At 45.0% G+C, this 20,775-nt stretch overlaps 1 protein-coding gene across 3 annotated transcripts in view; it reads right to left on the bottom strand.

The window, feature by feature from the left end:
- Positions 1-20,775, bottom strand: part of VAMP4 (vesicle associated membrane protein 4) — a 51,573-nt gene that overhangs the window by 26,275 nt on the left and 4,523 nt on the right. For 2 of the 3 annotated variants that reach the window (XM_075067973.1, XM_075067975.1), the window contains exons 2-4: positions 17,578-17,707; positions 13,009-13,055; positions 12,505-12,555 (exon numbers count right to left, since the gene is read on the bottom strand). In XM_075067973.1, the coding sequence (XP_074924074.1) occupies positions 12,505-12,555; positions 13,009-13,055; positions 17,578-17,643 (164 nt within the window). In that variant the 5' untranslated portion in view covers positions 17,644-17,707. Of the gene's footprint in view, positions 1-12,504; positions 12,556-13,008; positions 16,804-17,577; positions 17,708-20,775 lie in introns of all 3 variants that reach the window. The other variant, XM_075067974.1, reaches the window with a different exon arrangement.

Genomic DNA, 20,775 nt, shown 5'->3' on the forward strand with positions numbered 1-20,775 from the left:
CCTCTCTTATTCACTAAATGCAAGTTATGCACTCCTAAATAGCCTTCAGACCACATAAGCAGCTGCTCAGCACGGACTGCCCCCTCCCCTCAAGCAAACAGCTGTGAACATTCCAAAGCAATTCCCCTGCCTCCGCTCGCTCACTTGCTGGAGCAAAGAGCAGCTGTGTTTGTTTTTTAGATAAGTAGCTCTGGGGAGCTCGGGGAGCTCGTAGCCAGCCATTCTTCCGGTTTGTTGTGGACAGGAATTCTGGGATACCTCCTAATACCCTGGAGGCCAATAACAGCGCTTTTGGTGGCCACACTTGATGAGCAGCGCTGCATCACCAGCGCTGGAATCACTACACCCCAAGCAGACCAGGTGTACAGCCAGCGCTGCAGCCAGGGAGTTGCAGCGCTGGCTGTGCTTTGCAAGTGTGGACACAGAGTGAGTTGCAGCGCTGGTGATGGGATTACAGCGCTGCAACTCTCCAGTGTAGCCAAGCCCTTAGACTGGGATTTTTAAAAAGGGGTTTACAGAACTATGTACCCGGCTCGCTGAAAGTCAGTGTGAGTTGAGTGTCCATCTGCCTTTGTCTTCCTATCAAAAGGAGAGCAATGGAAGATCTGAAAGCGTTCTCAACACCAGAGTCACTTTGTCAAACAATGTTGGGAGAATTAATTAAATCTCTTCTATTTTTGCTATTGTTAGGGTGCTATGATTTGGCAGGGACTGAGGACATCTGTTAGTTAAGTGTGGCCTTTTAAAGATCTTGTCAAAGATACAGAGAGCTTGGAATGGAGGCTCTTTTGTTGCAGAGGAGTAGGTTTCTTTTGTTTTATACACCCCAGTCACTATGTCCTTTCTGGAGTGCTAAACCTCAACACAGAGTTGTTAAATAGCCTGAAGATGAAAGCATCAGGAGAGTGTTTCCCCAAGGAAGTCTGCAACTGTATTTGAAAATGTGTTCAAACAAATTTCAAAGGAACAGGTAAAGTAAACTAAGATGAACGATCATATCCCTGCTTCTAAATTCCATAACAGAGGTTAGTCAATGATACAGGTTGTTATTTTGCTGCACAGTAACCAGGTTCAAATCCCTAAACTTCTGAATTTGCAGTAGTGTAACGGACAATGCCATAAAATAACACTCAAAAGCCACATATAACAAAAGTACTTGAATAAATTTTGGAAATAACACACACTTGTCTTTACAGGAGATGGGAATCAGAAACAACTTAGGGCCCCTGCAATACATTAAGAACATAAGAATGGCCATACTAGGTCAGACCAAAGGTCCTTCCAGACCAGTATCCTATCTACCGACAGCGGACAAAGCCAGGTGCCCCAGAGGGAGTGAACCTAACAGGTAATGATCAAGTGATCTCTCCCCTGCCATCCATCTCCACCCTCTGACAAACAGAGGCTAGGGACACCATTCCTTACCCATCCTGGCTAATAGCCATTTATGGACTTAACCTCCATGAATTTATCTAGTTCTCTTTTAAACCCTGTTATAGACCTAGCCTTCATAACCTCCTCAGGCAAGGAGTTCCACAGGTTGAATGTGCGCTGTGTGAAGAAGTCATATGAAACGTACTGGCCTCATGGGACAATGGCAAGAATAGTTGTCTCTGAGGCAGTAAAAGCTAAGCATTGGACATAACCACCATTTTCTTCAATGCAAGTAGGTTCTAGGCTCTTACTCTGGTAAGATTATTTTGTTCAGTTTCTTCGACTCATAAAATGCGTGAATTGAATATACATAAAATGCCTTGTGTATACTGAATCTGCATAGTTTGAAAAGCTGATGTAAACATGAGAAGGAGAAACACTCTAGGCATTCCCACATATTCTCAGATATATGTGTCATGTACTAATGGAAAAGGTCCAATGCTTTCCCTATGGCAAAAGATACATCAAAGAACATTTCCAATAGCTAATAATTCAAGCTTCCTTAGCAACTGCAGTCTGAGGATCTCAAAACAACACCTACCACCAATGATTTCATCCCTGAAAAACGGCCGTGGGATAGAAAAGTATTATCCCTCCCCATTTCACAGATGGAGAAACTTAGAAAAGTGACTTGCTTCAAGTCACAGAGCCAGGAATAGGCCTAATAATAATGATATCACCTACAGTGCTTTCCATCAGTGGAGCTCAAAATATTTGACAAAAGGGGTATCATCATCCCCACTGTGCAGATGGGGAAACTGAGGCACAGAGCGGTGAAGTGACATGCCCATGGTCACCCAGAAGACCAGTGGCAGAGCCAAAAATAGAATCCAGGTCTCCCAAATCCCAGTCCAGTGGTTTTTCTGTTAGCCCACTCTGCCATTGGTTCACACTCACCTAATTTTTCTGTCTCCTGAGACCATACGTTCCTCTCATCAATAGCAGAAGATATTATGTGGATAGTTATGCATGGGGCATGTATAAGAACTCCTATTACAATAAACTGCAGATTTGAAAAAAAATCAGGGTTCACAATAAATGAAGAATGAGCTTTGGGGGTCTGCAGCTCAATCAGTCTTAACAATCTGAAAGGGATTTAAAATATACAGCATACAGATAGAGACGGTGCCATCAAAACTGCTCCAGATGCGAAAGGCCTGGAGATGCAACTGCAACTATTAAACTGGAAGTTCCAAACATTTCGAGATGAATAGCGAAAGCCAACCCAGCACCACAACAACTGTAGGGCTGATCTTCAAAGGCACAAATGTCCCTTGGGTGCCACACTTCTGGAGGCTTTCAATAGGAACTGGGCAGCTAACTGCCTTTGAAAATCTCCCCCTGCACATGCTCATTTCCCTCTTCTCTACTTTGGAGCATCCAGTAAAAAAACAGAATAGCAGCACTTGACTTTTCAAATCTCTATTAATAAAAAACCGGAAACACAGAAACAGCCATGTCGCTAATTAAATAGAGAGGGCTATGCGTCTGTCTTGGCATTTCATGCCAGGCTTTGCAAACCACTGCAGCCACACTTTTGTAGTTCCATTATCAGCAGAACCCTCTGAAGCAAACTATTGGCTTAATACTGAGCTGGAGAGGCTGTATTTTTATACGGACGAGAATAGGCCACAAAGCATTATTCTACCATCGCACAAAAAATAAACTAGCCCTTTCCTGCAGCATATCATAAATCCAGCATGAATTGTTCTGCTATAGGTAGAAGCCTGACTCCCCACAGCTGCTTGAAATCTTCTGCTACAGAAGGGCAGGAAGAGCTGCTATATCTATTGTTTGTCAACCATTCCCTATTTTGATGAAACAGACCTGGATACTCACCCATTGTTTTATCAGCTGCCTCTTAAATAAAGAAAACAATATATGACTCATGACCAAGGCAATCTTAACAGACTTTTTTTTTTTTAAATTTCACATTCCTAAACGAAACATGGTAGAAGAAGTGCCAGCTATTCCAAACAGACCATCTTCAAATACCGGATCTATTAAACATATCAGAATCACTTCCAGTGAATGAATTTTCTTCCTTTATCATGACATGCTGAGACTACCCAGGGCCGGCAGATGCACTCGTTTTACACTGGATACACACACCCAAATACCCATATAATTAAAATAGTGAGTCACGATCAGCACCTAAACAAAAAGGAATCATGTCACAAAGTGTAGGCAGTAGGACTTCTAGTGTCACTATAAGCCCTGGACAAACCTGGGTGACTCAGAGGCAATTGCTGCTTCCAAGCATAAGATGGGTGATGAGAGAAGAAAAACAATCACTGGAAAATTTAAAATGAAGGGGCTGATCCCACTAGACCTCTGTTTATCAAACTCTCACGGTTTCACATGCGAAGGGCAAGCAGACTCAGGGCTAACATTTGAGACACATTTACTTTGCTTTGCAGTATGTGGATGTTCTTAAAAATTATTAATTGGCTTTAAAGTAATGAAAAGTCCTCCCAAAGACAGGTCTGTAACCAAATTCTCTTGGTTCAAACCACCAGCAGGAATGTATAATGGATGCAACAATGTTACATTAGAGTCAGAAAGGAGAGGATCCAACATAAGGGAAGGTGTTCAAGGAAATCCATGTTACGTACAAGACTCAAAGCATCAGTCATACACGTCAACCTCTGAAAAAGGTCTGTATTACATGGCTATGCAGCTCCAGAGGACTAAAAGTTGGACACTTCATCTCTCAGCATTCCAGTGTCCTCTGATTACAGATAAAAGCTATGCATTGGGTGCTCCAGATCATTAATTTGTCTTATAGTTACGTCTCAAGGCTCCAATCGTCATCAAGCCTCCATTGTGCTAAGCACGGTACACGTGTGGTCAGAGAACCCCTACCCCAAGGAACAATCTATATAGACAAGACAAAGTGCAGTAGAAAAGAAGGATTATTTATCCCCATTTTACAGACAGGAAATTGAAACACAGATTAAGAGGCTATCTATGCCACAAGCCAAGGGGTGATTGTAGCCCAGGGAGGCATACCCATGCTAGCTTTAATCTAGCTAGCACAGGGAACTGGTGAAGACAACATGGTGGCACCAGCTGGGAACCAGATGACACACCTGCCAGGGACCACGGTTACCTTCTCTGGTTCCTCACCTGTGCTAAAGCCCATGCCACCACATCTTCATTACTATTATTACCTGCTAGCTAGATTAAAGCTAGCCCAATTGTACCCTGCAAATTAATCTAGGTATATCTATCTTAAGTGATTAACCCAAGGTCACACAGAGTCCGAGACTGAACCCGGAATTAAACCCAGATCTTGAACCCCACTCCAGTCCCTTAACCACAAGACAGACCTTTCTCAACGAAAGCCAAAGAGGCCTCTCTAGTACGAGAGTTAAAGATCAAAGGTCTACTCACAGTGCAGTTTTGGAGTAAATTTACCATTTTCAACTAGTTCTATCTGCTTGAAGTTGGAAATTCAAGCAATATTGAAAACAAAACATTTTTCATTTTATCAGAGTCCACTCCCCTGCCAAGCAAGAAATGTATTTACAGGGAGAGAACTACTGGCTTTTCAATAATTTTGCTCCTGGGTCTGTATCCTGCCAGGTTTCCAAGTGGAAAAAACTGAATTCATTCTTGCCAGGAAAGTGAGTAAAACAAAAGCATACACATGTCTCTCATGGCCCCACTTTAGACTAATGACTACAAAGATGCTGGTTTTAAGAAGGATAGAACATCACACAAACCAGAACACCAGCAACGAGATCACTCTCAGCTTAATTCGATTTAGTGTCTGCTTTAATGGTCTACCAAGTTTTGAAGGAAAGGAATCTATCTTTCCCTTTTAGATCCACTGGGCTATGAACTGACTAATATTAGGTGCAATTCATACTGCCAGGCTAAAGAAAGGTGCCACATTCTTCAAGTGGCAGAGACGAGCGACGAAGACACCATGCTACCAACGTGACCTGGGCGTCTTCTCCATGCCTGTTTTGGGGAATAGTCAGTTTTCTAGCAGGCAGTATTGGCTCCACGTCCCCTCCCATTCTCAGTGATGTGTTGTACACTTGGATGTTATCATTAGGTTCCATGTACTCTGTGGCACATTAGACCTCTGATGCAGCCACCTGGAACGCAGGGAATGAATATGAAACTGAGTTATACAATCAGCAAAGCTGATGCCTTTTATGCATTTTGAGATTATGTTATTTCGCACAGCCCCCAACATTTCCACTATGGCTCACATTTTCCTACTGACAACGCAAAACTACATTGCAGAAGTCGCTGGGTATGGAAGGAATATGACTGGAAGGTTTCTAGAGCTAAGAAAGGGGCAGTTGGAACCTTAGAGCACTAGGGGGCAAGAGGATGTATAGCCATTTGGGGTTGCAGGAGAAACATTTGCTGCACACTTCTGAAAAAAATGATCAGTAGTGAAACACTTCATGTTGATCACTGAATGGCCATTCTCAGGTTTCAGAGTCAACACAACCGCAATCAGTGAGGCAATTTGCACCTCTCTTTAGGCCTGCAGACACCAGAATCATAGAATCACAGATCATTAGGGTTGGAAGGGACCTCAAGAGATCATCCAGTCCAACCCCCTGCTCGAAGCAGGACCAATCCCCAAACAGCCCCCTCAAGGTTAGCACCCATATTACAGCAATGGTGCTTTTGCACAGTTGGTAGCAATAACAGAAAGGAATTGAAGAGTCAAGGTGGAAGAGGTAATACACCTCTACCCCAATATAACGCAACCCGATATAACACAGGTTTGCATATAGCATGGTAACCCCGGCAGTGGGGCTCGGGCAGCGCTTTAAAGGGAGACTGAAGTGTTCTCCGACTGTTTTTTGAATGTTAATCTCCCTGGTCACTCGATTACAGACCTAAAAGTCGCAATATTACAACAAAAAAAACTTCAAAAACAGACTCCAATGAGAGACTGCTGAATTGGAATTAATTTGAAAAATGGACACCATTAAATTAGGCTTGAATAAAGACTGGGAGTGGATGGGTCATTACACAAAGTAAAACTATTTCCCCATGTTTATTCCCCCCACACACACACTGTTCCTCACACCTTCTTGTCAACTGCTGCAAACGGACCATTTTGATTACCACTACAAAAAGTTTCTCTCTCTCCTGCTGGTAATAGCTCACCTAAACCAATCGCTCTCGTTAGAATCCGTATGGTAACGCCCATTGTTTCATGTTCTCGGTGTGTGTGTATATATCTTCCTACTGTATTTTCCACTGAATGTAGCGCACAAAAGCTTATGCTCAAATAAATTTGTTAGTCTCTAAGGTGCCACAAGTACTCCTGTTCTTTCTCCCCCACTATGTCCCTCTAATACCCTGGGAGCAACATGGCTACAACATTGCAAACAGAAGGACTCAGGTGATTTTACCCCACATCTTAAAAACCTGCCTTGAACAATTTTTTCATGATCCATTGAAAAATGACTGAGTCCTCTTTACTGAAGTAGTCAAACACTGGTAGAGTTCTGCTGTGGCTGTAATATGGGCGCTAACATTCCTATGGCAGATGCACTCTAGGAGCAACTGTTTCAGACTTTGCATATTCAGAAAGAAACGCTACACTGGTTTCTGTTCGATTTAAATGTTTAAGGTCAGCTTCAAAAGGCTAGAATCAGTCATTGTCTCAATGAAAGCCTTGATTATGGAGCACAATTTGGCAGCAATCTCCAGAGCTGCAGAATCCACTGGGCCCAGCTCATTCGCATAACTAAGAAATCTGCTTAATGTCAACTTGTGAGAGTGAACTGCAGTGAGGTACTGTGAAAGGTGAAATAGCCACAAGTGTGAGAACATTTATAGTCAAGGGAGATAAATGTAGCACATTGGGGGAAGTTTTCTAAAGTACCTAATGGATTTAGGATCACATCTCTGCCTTAAATGGGACTTCTGCTCCTAACTCCCTTAGGTGCTTTTTAAAATCCCACCCAGCTCGAGTATCTCATGGGATTAGCCTTGGATTATTCCAGTAAACAAAATTCTAAGTAATATTAATAACCCTCCTGCCCCTCAAATGGTTGGAAGGCTTAAACACATGCTTCCAGTTTGTCTACCATTAAGCGGTAGTAGGTACCTGCAAACATCTGGTGCATAGGATCCAACACCTACCTGAGACAACTGATTGACATTTCCCCTCGTTTTAATATTTGATACTGGTGAGAAGTGCCAATCTCAGAGCCCTGGATTCCACTGCCACTTCTGCAGAACAGGTATGGTACATTAGCAGTGGTACATGCTTCTCCACCCATTCAACAGTGCACCTGAAAAGGTGACTGGCAAAAGGGAACACAGCATTAGGGTTATGCTCTTTTTAGCTTCTGTTGATGTAGGAAGGCAATTTGGGGTTTGTTCAATTCTGCTCACTCACTACAATCAGTGACCAACTCCTAAAAAAAGAAGTACCAAAAGTGCATTCCAGCACTAAGTAATAGTAACGGAAGTATTAAAAACACTCAAATAAATGCTGTAACAGTGTTCTGCAATGTTTTGGCACGACTCAAGCCTTGGTTACATTAGACATTCATCCCTTCTCTAGCTAGAAGACACTCTTATGATTGGAGAGTTAGCACAATGACAACATCATGAGGATCAAGGCCCCAATAAACCACATTTATTTCTTGGAACAAATGGTTGTGCAGTGTGTAGCCTAGTCTTCATAATCGTGTTGTTAACTAGAGTTAAATTAGTTAACAAATAACTCAAGTTAAAGCAGGAGCATAAACTCTAGTCTAGACTCTAAGACTTTCTTTCTAGAGTGAGAGCTAAGCAATGGAGAGGGGAAGGACTTTTTAGTCAGACCGCTTAGAAGTTTTACTTTTTTTTTTTTTTTTTTTTTTAATGCCAATGACTCAACCTTGCTCCTTCAGCTCAGGCATTAAGAGCTCACAGTAGTCACTCCAAGACCTCGCAAAAGTCCTCCATGCAAAACTAGGGAAACTAGACATTCCTGATATTTCTGAGGTTCAAAATACCTTCCAAGCCTCCTTCACAAGTACATCATAAATATCAGCAAAAGGGCACAAACCCAATTTAAAACCAATCCCGTGCCAGTTACCTTTAACCCTGAACACTAGGGGCCAGAGCATAGCTTAGGCTATGCAGCCCATTCCACCTTCACCTTTCTGCCAAAATCACCAGTTAGAAGCAAATGTGAAGTGGATACCCACCTACTAGCACCAGTCAGATTCACCAACTCACTGAACAACAGCGAGAAGCCAATGATTTCCATGGAGGTTCTTTCCAGAACTACTAGGAATGTGCTGAATACAAAGGAGCGAACAGTTACATAAGGAGCAGCAAACCACAGCCTGACAGGAGGAAATTCCTTCAGCCCACCCCACAAATGCAGGCAGATATCCGAGAGAGTGTAAGAGGCCCAACTGGGATGTTTCCCAGTGTAAAGGGTACGAACTCCCCCTCAGCAAGCTGGAAACTTGGCTGGGAAGAAGCAACTCCACCAGCCACTTCGTACTGTAAAGCATGGGTGAGCAGATCCCCTAAATCTTTCCTTTCCCCTACACCTGCCAACATATTTATGCCTCTGACGTCCCTCACCTCAACTAACAGGACCCCCATGCCATTGTGCTCTACCTTACAGGCCACTGCTAGAGTCTCCTTCCTCTCTTTGGGAACCCTCACCAATTCCCCCTACCTCTCATGTTCAAAACCCTCCATAACTTTCTTCCATCTCTGCTCCGACTCCCCCATTACTGCTCCTTACCCACTGCCTTTGCATCTTTCTATAATCTTCTTTCATTCTGCCCCTTTTATCTCCAACAGGCTCTCTTGTGTGCCCAACAACCACCCTCTGTTCATCCTTAAAAACCTCTCTCCCTTGCAGCCTTTCAGCAACAATTGAACACCCACCTCCCTCCCCTCCCAAAAAAACAACAAAGGGGAAATCTGCACCATTGTGAACTTGCACCTTCCTCTAGCCAGCAGGTACAATATGCATCTAAACTGTTCTGGTGGAGCAGTGACTGTTCCAAGATCATAGATTCCAAGGGCAGCAGGGACCATTACGATCATCTCATCTGACCTCCTGTATAACACAGGCCAGAGAACTGCCCCAAAATAATTCCCAGAGCAGATCTTTCAGAAAAACTTCCAAATTTGATTTTAAAATTGCCAGTGATGGAGAATCCGCCATGACCCTTGGTAAATTGTCCCAATGGTTAATTACACTCCGTTAAACATGTACACTTTATTTCCAGTCTGAACTTGAGTCACTTCAGCTTCCAGCCACTGGATTGCAATATACAATATCTGTCCTCCATGTAGGTACTGTACATACAGAGTATAATCAAGTCACCCCTGAATTCTCCCTTTATGTTCCAGATAGCACCAGCACTTACTAAATAAAACAGTACAAATAGAAATGGTGGTCCACTGAAGAATGAAAGGTGGACTACAGATACACAGCAAGCAGCGTAGAATAAGAATATAGACAGACACAACAACTACCTAGTCTGTGGGAAGCACCACTGAGAGAGACAGGTTCAGAAGAGACATGTTTGCCAAACTAGATCACCCCACTGGGATCACATCTCTGGCAATGGCCAAATCTCAAAGCTGATGCGTGTTGGACATTAGCCTTGCCATGGAGTAACATATGTATTGTTTGATGCACAAACACTACAGATTTTTCCCATTTTCATTTTTCTTCCCATCACAACTTCTGCCTTTACCCTCCATCTCCCACAGAATGCCTCAAAGGAGACTCCTGCCAGGGAGAACAGACTTGATACCCCTTGGCTGCTGTCTGGCTCAACACCCATTCCTGACCAGCTGTTAAAGATATCAGTAAGAGAACAATTCCTGGTTCCCTTGCCTCTAGAGACTACTGATGATCTGGTGCTACTTCCCTTTGTTACAGAAGCGCTCTCTTTACTAACACTTGCCACTTTCCACACACTAGGACTTTCATGACAGAGCACAACAGATGAGGGGAGGGATAGCTCGGTGGTTTGAGCATTGGCCTGCTAAACCCCCAGTTGCGAGCTCAATCCTTGAGGGGGACATTTGGGGAACTGGGGTAAAAATCTGGGGATTGGTCCTCCTTTGAGCAGGGGGCTGGACTAGATGACCTCCTGAGGTCCCTTCCAAACCTAATATTCTATGATGTTCTTTTAATTTAATAATCAGAGACAGCACTGGCAGAGAAGGTAAGATCTCAGTTATTACATTTAGTGACATTAGCTTGTTGCAGCGACTATAATCTGCTTCTATCTTGACCATACAAACTTGCCAGTCTTCAGTTACCATCATGTGGGCAGACAATTGGGTGAATCTACCTACTTATTTAGTTCTAATTGACTAGCCCAAGGTAATTAGTACTATGGAACATCATGTCACCTTTCCCAATAGCCTGCAAGTAAAATAGCTCATAAGGAGAATCATTTCAAATGCACAATGGAGCCAACTTCACAGTATCAATTTATAGCTCCTAATCTGAACCATGTCCCGTCAAAATTTCTATGCTGTGCAGGTGTATGACTCGGGTCTGGCCAGAACTGCTTTTAACCACATGGGATCAATGTAGATTAGTGATTCCCAAATTTGTTCCATCGCTTGTGCAGGGAAAGCCCCTAGCGGGCCAGGCCGGGCTGTTTACCTGCCGTGTCCGCAGGTTTGGCCAATCACGGGTCCCAGTGGCCACAGTTCACTGTTCCAGGCCAATGAAGCTGCTGGAAGCAGCGGCCAGCAAGTCCCTCGGCCTGCGTCACTTCCAGCAGCTCCGATTGGCCTGAAGCAGCGAACCGCGGCCACTTGGAGCCGCGATCGGCAGAACCTGTGGACACGGCAGGTAAACATCCTGGCTCGGCCCACCAGTGGCTTTCCCTGCACAAGCGGCGGAACAAATTTGGGAACCTCTGATGTAGACGAATCTCAGAGAGGCACTGGTTTTTCCTCACATAAAACTAAAGAAGAACAGAGATTCTGAAGCCACAAACTAGATGATCTAATCTGGTTTACACAAAGCTGATTGCCATCTAGATTTTCACTCTTGAGAGCTAGAATAGAAATTTCAGAGGGGAATGTACATGAAACACAAATATATTTCAGCAAACTGATGGTCCATTTATGACACACATTCTCCAGCTGCGGCCCACCTTTCCCCTCAGTCACTGTACAACAAACGCTACTATCATATAGTCGAACAAGCTGGGACTCTCAGTAAAAAGAAGAACTGAAACCATTGCCAGGAAATTACTCTAAGAGAAGGGATCTAGTTTTGTTAGTTTCTTCCCTTTTGTTCTGTATAATTGATGGTTAGAATCCAAATTTTAATTGTTTCCTGTTTGTTCAGCTATTTTGATCCTATTAAATCTTTCCAGGTCTCCAAAAAGTCACATGCATCTGCTCCCTGTATGATAAACTGAAGTCCACAGGACTGCCAGGTGCATGAGAAATCTGGGTAGCACTGTACTTCTGAGCGCAAGGATCTACTTGGAACACCAAGGGGGCAGACAGGAGAGAGATAAAAAGGCAAAAGAATGTGACAAGAATGGATGGGAAAGGCAACAGCAGCGGAGGCACAATAGTGGCTCAAATTGAAAACACTATCTTTACTATCCTGTAAGGAAGTTTTGTTACGAATGTTAAATGGTTACCCAGCAAATGTGCTATTGAAAACTATTGTTACATCAGGCTATAGTGCTACAAACCAATTTGTGTCCCCATGCTAGAACACGATTAACTCTTTGATAACTTGGGAGTTGAATTTCCTCTGCTTGAAGGCAGATGGACTAGGAAATACTTGTGAGAGAAGATTAAGTAGGAGTTGCATTTCCATGGTAAGACTAAGGAGAAACCTGTTGGTAACTAGGGGTGACCAGATAGCAAGAGGAAAAATCAGGACACTTTTTTTTTTTTGTGGGGGTGGGGGGAGAGGGGAATAGTTGCATATATAAGACAAACCCCTAATATTGGGGCAGTCCCAATAATATCAGGACCTCTGGTCATCCTATTAGTAACAAAGCAGCACAATTTAAAAACACATACATAAAATGGTATCTGGACTACGGATCCAAACTCTAAGGAACTTACTGCCTGATCTTGTCATTCCTGGGTCCAAACCTTGGTCCTGCTGGTCCTCTCCTGCCAACACAGAACAGACAGAGTGATCATGAATATAGTGCACACAGGAAAGCCTGTCTGACCCAAATGGCTGGGTCTTTCACAGGGTTCACAAAGAGGTGACATTTCAAATTAGGTCAAAGCACATGCAACAGGAAATGATCCTCCATCAGCAAGGAACTGAACCAGATCCCAACCAGAGGGTCTCTTCCACTCCTAACTGCTGGGCTGCCCCAATTTTATTTGCTTAATCTTAATTTACATTCATTGCTAGTGCTCCCCCGATCTCACAGCTGCTGAATCAATCAGAAACAGATGGCAATGTTTCATACCAATCAGTTCTACCCGCGAGTAAGAAGGAGCTGCCTTATATTTTCAATTTCCCCAGTTCTGGTTTGAACAGCGACTTGGCCCATGATATATCATATCCCCCACTTACTACAACACCCACACAATACCCATATAGCTACTCACAAGAAAAAGTCCTCCTCCTCGTCGGAATCTTCTTCTAAAAGGTTTCTCTGCAAACACAGAAAAAAGGTTAGCATCAATCAATTAGAAACCAGAGTTTCTCTCTCTCATCCACCATCCCTCTCAAAACTGGCTGTACATGACTTTGGAACACATCAATGCTCCTTGTTAAATGACCAGAAGGGGTATTCTTTTCAGCCGCAACCCCACCTCTCAGGGCTGGAACTGGAAGTCTCTGCACCCTACCAGTAAATGAGACATTTGCCAGTTCAGTAAATTACAGAGAACTGCTACTAAGCCACTGGGTTAGCTCTCTTGTGGCCAGTTTTAATGGTGAAAATGAAGTCAGTTACAATGGATTTCTATCAATTCCTGTTTCTCTATGTAACACACGGTCCAAATTCACTTTAAAATAAGACTAAATAAAACTCATAGGTACTCCAGTCCTTAAAGCAGTGTCATATACAGATTAAATCCCAATCAGTTCCCAAAGGGCCCATCTGTAAAACATTACATTCAAACCACACTAACTACTAAAGTCTTTTGAAACCTTACACCTCATGTAATTACCGTATATACTCGTTCATAAGCTGAGTTTTTAAGTAAAAAAAGGGACGCACCAAAGAAGGGGGTCAGCTTATGAAGAGGTATAGAAAGGGAGAGGTGAGACACTGCCCCTCCCCACAACAGAGGAAGCAAGGAGAGGCAGCAGAGCCAGAAGGGAAGGTGCCACTCTGCCCTCCCTCCAGCCTCCAAAGCAGCTCCAGGGCTGGCAGGCTGCGGCCATGCCACCCAGTCTGCCAGAGCGGCTCCAGCCAGGCCAGAGGCATCCTCCCCAGATAAGGTGGGAAGGGATGGGATGGGCAGAGTGTGGGGGTCCCGGGCTAGGGGTGGGATCATGTGGGGGGTGGTCACAGGGGTTACTCCCCTGACTCCCAGCTTCTCCCCCTGAAAAAATTTCCCCACCAGTTGCTGTCCCGGCCTGTCAGGGTAAGCAGCTGGTGCACCAGGACACTTTGTTTGCCTAGGTTTACCTCCATACCTGCAGACACTGGAGGTAAACAAACCATCTCGAACCACCAGCGGCTTATCCTGATGACCCAGGAGCCAAACTTTGCTGACCCGAGTTATAGGATCAGCTTATGATCTGGGGGGCAGGGGAGGCAGCTTATAAACGAACCGGCTTATGATCGAGTATACACAGAACTTTGTTTTGTTCTACCCACATGGAAGACCATATGCATTTCCATCTCAGAAAATGCTGTGGTTTTTAAATAAACTGTCACCTGATGATATAAAGAATGGGAATGAGGATTAAAGTTAATGAATCCTCTCCCCCACCCCACCAGCAGAGAGGGTTTGGTTGTTAACAGAGAGGATGAACCTTTACAATTTTCACATTGGGGTTAAGGTTATTACTGGGTTTTATGACTAGAATGTTTTGCATTGAGTGACTAGTTCCTATAGTATCTCATACTGTGACTGCCACAAAGATGCATAGGGTGGAGTTGAATTTGACCTCTGGATTTTCCTCTTGATCAGCAACAGGGTCTTGGAGAGGGAAGTACATTTCTGGTACTGAGGTTATTTTCACACTCTCATGTTACATGTTGCACAGTTACCGCAACACTCTATAATAATGCATTTTGGCCTCCACTACAAATCGATGGATGATGCTCAGACTGACCTAAGTCAGTCTTGAAAAATCCTACTGTTCCAAAAGTTTATTTGACAGGTAAAATATCATTAGATTTTATCATCGTCATAGTAAGGAGAGTCAAGTAGATTGGGCACTTGCGCTGAGAATTTTCATGACAATCTTGTAAGGTTACTTTAAATAAGACATTGGCTTGGTTCTTCTTTTAAATAAATAAATATCTCCTTTTAGGGGCTGTTGGCATGCTTTATCTCTGTAACAGATGCTCCAACTCTTCAGGTCTATATCCTTTTTTAGGATTAAAAAAATAGTCGAGAAGGAAAAACTTCTTTGGGGTTCTCTGTCCCGCACTGGACTCTCAGGTCTCACCCCATCCTCACAATGCTTAGAGACGCTGTTCCCCTTGTGTTTGGTTTTAAATTCCCATACTGCAAGTGTTGAGGCCTATCTATACTACAGTTTAAACTGCATTTACTGAACCAATTTAAACAGAGTCTAGAAATTGTGTTCCAGCCTACGTATGGACTTTTGTGGTGCAAAAGCACTTCCTCTTGCAGCCAAGTTGTCAATCATCTCACTAGGAGCTATTATGAGCTAAGATAAGCAGTATTTGAGGCTAGAGCCTGGCTTCCAGGCTTGGTTTAAACTCTGTTTGACCCCCCTGCACTCCGGCTAGACAAATCATGTTCAAATCCACTTATGTAATAATGATTTAAACCAGTTCAGCACATATATTTCCAAGCCCAGCATAGACGGGCCTTCGATACAGAAAGTAAATTTTACTGTGATATATAATACACAAAGTATAACTTTACAGGAACATTTAAAACATCATATTTGGGCATGAGTAATTGCAACACAGCCAGTACAAGGTTTGCCTAAGCAGTGTTTCTAAAATGCAGCCACCATGGTCGCATGCGGCCACCACGGCTTTTTCTTGTGGCCACAGCCTCCTGGGCAGTGATGGGGGGAGTGTTGGGGAGGAGGGGCAAAGCATTCACCCCTCCCTGGAGCCACCAGTAGGGGCTGGGCCCTGCCCCACTCTGGAGCCACAAACATCAGAGAAGCAGACAGCTAGTGTGAGTTCCCCCCTTTCCTACAGGCCTCCGGTCGTGGGCTCACCATCCTGCCCCGCATCGCCCACAGCCCCCACTGCCTTCCCCAACTCTCCATTGCCCCTGGCCCCCACTGCCTCTCTACCCACCTCTCCATTCAGAGCTTAATTTGTCCTCTGGCTTGCCAAGCCTGAGTAAGTTTGCTGTGAAAGGCGATAGTAACACTCCTACAAATATCAGTTTTCACAGGGGCAGACTTAACTAGCTAGCAAGTTTTTGTTGTTTTTTGTTGTTGTTTTTAAAAATAAAAGACCAGCAACCAAAAAAACAAAAGAAACAACTACAAAAAGAAGAACTTGCAGAACACCTTATTTTGTTTCTATTCTGTTTAGGTCCAGTAAAGACGACACAACTGTACATGATTTTTATTACTGAGTCTGCAAAAAAAACCCTGTGTCACTTTTTACAGCCTAGATTAACTGAACAGATTTAATTGCACAAATTACAAGACTCATTTAAGAACAAAGCTATACCAGAGTCTCTTATCTTAAGGAACTATGCGATTAGGATGCTACAGATAAGAAAGCTGCAATTTTCCCTTCCCATGGCATATGTCATTAATTCCCAGCCTAGTTATTTCAGTTACCGTAGTGCTCATTCAGAATGTAAGTGCCCAAAATAAAAGAAATCTGCATGCAAATTACAAATAAATTACACAAGAAAATATGCAAGTTGAGAATCCTATAGTCTAGCAATTCCACTGCACAGAGAAGTGTAATAAAAAGCACTGCTGAACACCCTGCCTTGAATTAGTCTACTGCTACACTTCACGGAGAGGGGTGCAAGCACTGTAACTGCTGTATTGCAGCAGCGCTCTGCACAATCAAATAATCCCATGACTGGGACATTCTGTTATTAAGTGCTTTTTTCCCCCACTCCCCATCTGTAAAGCACCACTCACACCTCTAACACTAAGTAAGTAATAATGCAGCTAATCTGATTAAAAGTAAGAACCACCCTACAATGTTTGTTTCATATTATTTGTATCTATACTTCCTCCAAAATAAGCAGTCCACACCAGGTGACCTGAAAATAAAAATAAATCAAGTTACTTCACCAAGTGTACTGAATGTCCTCCACCTGCCAGGCTAAGAGAAGGTATTCAGCGTATCTAAAAATGTCACTTCATTAATTCCCTTTATATCCCGCCAGCCAGGTCCATGAAGCTGCGGAACCCTAAAATATATCACTGTGTTACACCACAGTTACAAGAGAACCCTAATGGACCATGAAGCAGCCTTTGAGGGTAGGGAAGAAAATCAAATAAATCCCTTTTCTGTAGACTGGCATTTAAATCTTTGCTGTGTCTCCTCAACGCAAACACTGACACACACACCATTTACAAAATGGAAAATACTTAGTGCACACACACAGCAGTCTGTCCCAAGCTGCCTCCATGTCCCAATGAACTTGTGAAGTCACTGAGCGATGTATTCTACAGAATTAGGATTGAGAGGAGCTAGACAGAAGAATTCAATGGGTCCTCCCACCTCGCTTTTTGAAAAGGTGCCTTTTCAGCTAACACACTGACTGCTCCTCTTAGGCTGTTGGTGGGGCTACTCGGTATTGGTGGATTTCATCCATTTGCGGTCCACTTTAAATATGCCCTCCACTGTTTCAATGGCACTGAAGTCATCAGCAATGAAGCTGTGTGGTTAAGCTCACTCAAAGATGGCTCTCAGGCCTCCAGGGACTGCAGAGTTAGCAAATACTCATCCCTCTTAATTAAGGTAAAACAAGGAGGGCTCAGTACAAAACACCAATAAATGCAAACAAAGCAACTGGCGGTCAGGCACTCACCCTTTCACTTTTCACTGAGCCGGTGACATCATCATCATTTAGGTGACGCTTGAATTTTGGAGGCATGTTTTCTACTCACAAAAATGGTCTTGATCTTCCTGTACAAGGAGGTGGCAGAGAAATACACTGCCTAGAAGGGAGAGGGGAACAAACATCTGAGATCTAATTATGCTGCATACAATTTTCTATTAGATCATGTAAAGAGTTAGTCACTCTCCCCCCTTTCTCCAGTGCCCAGGAAAACAAGTTAAACAGAATCCACCTACAAATGCCATAGGCAAGAGAATGAAAAAAATCAATAAACGACCACAGAAATGTTATGGTTTCATGGACCCCAAAACTCTTCTTAACGGAACAGATCATTAGTCTAATTTCTTAGGCCTTGATCCTGGAAACACTTAAAGGTACATGCTTATCTTTGAGCCTGTGATGGAGTGCCACATGTGAGTGTCTGTATGATCAGGGCCTTCGCCTTTAAACTCTATGGGGCAGGGACTGTGTTTTTCTACATCTTTGTACGGCACCTGGCAAATAGCTGGATGGCTTCAGAAAGTCCTTTGGTACAAAACCCAACAGAAACCAATTTTATAAAAAAAACACAAGAGTAACTAAAACAGGAAAGAAAAGGGCTTTGGCCCAATAACTGAGAGGTCAAAGGTTTTGGAACCAACCAGCAGTAGTTCCTTGAGCCACCCAGTATCAGAGGGGTAGCCGTGTTAGTCTGAATCTGTAAAAGCAGCAGAGAATCCTGTGGCACCTTATAGACTAACAGACGTTTTGGATCATGAGCTTTCGTGGGTGAATACCCACTTCGTAATATATCACCTCATATGCTAGCTATGCCCCTCTGACTAGTGGTATACTATCAGTGCACTGGAACGTCTGGTGGCTCCAGGGGTTAGGGATTCCTGGAATATAGGGTTATAGGGGCCCCTCTGCAGAAAAGGTAGCAGCCCTGAAAGTGGGGGTATCTAGTCCCACAGAGTTAGGTGCCCTGAGAGTGAGGCGTTTTGCAGGGCCCCAGTCCGGATACGTGCCCCTGAGAATGTGGCGTTATTGTGGTCCCTGAGGTGTATCCGAGTGGGTCCTGGATATGAGGTTGTGCCCCTGGGTGAGGGTCCCGGGAATGTGGATTATAGGGCCCAGGGCTTGGGGACCCTGGAAGTACATGTGGACATTTCGGGCCATAGGGGATATAGAACGCGTGCACCTGTAGACAGTATGTTGGGGCCCATTGGGGTTCTAGGGCCCTGGAAATTGGTTTGGCCCCTAGGGTTTTGGGGCCCCTTGGAAATTGGGTTTTGGCCCAGGGTTAGTGCCATGGAAATGGGTGTTTGGGCCTCCTGGGTTAGTGGCCCCTTTAAAAGGGGGTTTGAGGACCCCAGGGGTTAGGTCCCCTAGAAAAGGGGGTTTGGTCCCTAGGGTTACCGGCCCTGGACTCAGGGTTTGGCCCCTTGGTGTTAAAGCGGCGGACCTGATATTTGCGTGTAACCTGTGCCGGCCCAGGGTTCTGTGGCCCTGGAAATGGGTATTTGGGTAGGCCCTGCGCGCATACGGGGAGTTCCCTGGATATGCGTGTTTTTAGGACCCAGATATAGAGACACGTCAAGGGGTCCCTTGAATGGGTTTGGGCCCCTGAATGTTAGGGGCCACTGGAAGAATAGGGTTTTGGGGGTCACATCCTGGCCGAGGTCAGGGCCTCAGCATTGGAAATAGGGTTTTGTGCCTCTAAATAAACCCAAAGGGGCCATATGAAAAATAGGGGCTCTGTGTTTGGGGACACCTGCTCTTATGCAGCCGCCTGGCTCAATGGTTTTGGGCCCCCTGATATATTGGAGGCTTATAATGCGGGATCTTAAGCCCTGTACGTGCCCTGGAAAGGGAGGCGTACTTCTCTATTTGGGGGGAGGGGCGGTGGTGCCACACCCCTTGGAGGAGGTTAAGGGACCCCTTGGAAATGAGGAGTTGCGGTCCCTGGTTGTTTGGGCCCCTGCAAAAGGCGTTTTGGGCTCCCTGCTAGGTGCCCGACCCTGCTCTCTCTCGCTATAGCCATGCTCGCGTGAGAGACCACAGGAAAGTGAGTTTTTTGCGCGCCCTGGCCAACGGTTTTAGGGGCCTCCCATTGGAATACGCGGAGTTCTGGGACACCTAGGGTTAGTGACCCTGGAAAATGGTTTTGGGCCACGTCGGGATTGACGGGGTGCCCTAGATATGGGGACCTCTGATCCCGTGGAATTTATGGAAGCTCTGGCAAATGGGTTTTTAAGAGTGACCTCTGTGTTAGGGGCCCCTAGAAATGGGGTTTGGCCCTGGGTTAGGTGATGCCGGAAAATGGGGTTTTGGGGCCACCTCGGGGTAAAGGGCCCTGGAAATAGGGCTTTTGGGGCCCGTTGGTGTTTAGTGCGCCCTCGGGAAAATCGAGGTTTGATGATCCTAGTGGTTAGGGGCACGCGATATCGCGGGAAATTGGGGCCCCAGAGCGTATGGACTCCTGGTGAAATTGGGGTTTTGTATCTCCCCATGGGTTAGGGCCCCTGCGAAAATGCTGTGTTTCGCGGCGTCCCTGGTGTTTGTGGGTCCCAGTGGAGAATGGCTCGTTTTCGCACGGCCCCGGGGTTAGGGGCGCTGGAAATGGGTCTTGGAGCTCCCTGGCTTTAGGCGCCCTGAAAATAGGACTGCGGTTTCAGTCCCCTAGGGTTACCGGCCCCTGGAACTGGTTTTGAGGGCCCTGGTGTTAGGGGCCCTGGAAATTGCGTGTATTTTGGCCCCAGGTTAGGCCCCTGGAAATGGGAGTTTGGGGCACCTGGTGTAGTGGCCCTGAAATGGGTATTTTTGGCCCCCAGGTTAGGGGCCCCTGGAAATGGGGGTGGCACCTGGTGTTAGGGTCCTGAAAAGAGGTTTTGGCCCCTAACTCCAGGGTGCCTGAAATGGGGTTTTTGGGCCCCTGCTCTTAGCGGGCCTGAAAATTGGGTTGGGCCCCAGGAGGTTTTAGGGCCATCGATTATGGGACTTGCGGGCCCTTGTATGGGCTCTGTACATGGGGTTTAGGGCCACAGGGTAGGGGAAATGGGGGTTAGCTGCCCAGGGAAATAGCGGGTTGGGCTTCAGGGGATAAGTGCCCGCTAGCAATTGGGGTTTGGGTCCCTAGAGTTACCGGCCCACCTTGAACTGTGGTTTAGGTGCCCGTGGGGGTAGCGC

The sequence above is a fragment of the Chelonoidis abingdonii genome, chromosome 7 (assembly GCF_003597395.2).
Source record: "Chelonoidis abingdonii isolate Lonesome George chromosome 7, CheloAbing_2.0, whole genome shotgun sequence".
Classification (NCBI taxonomy): Eukaryota; Metazoa; Chordata; order Testudines; family Testudinidae; genus Chelonoidis; species Chelonoidis abingdonii.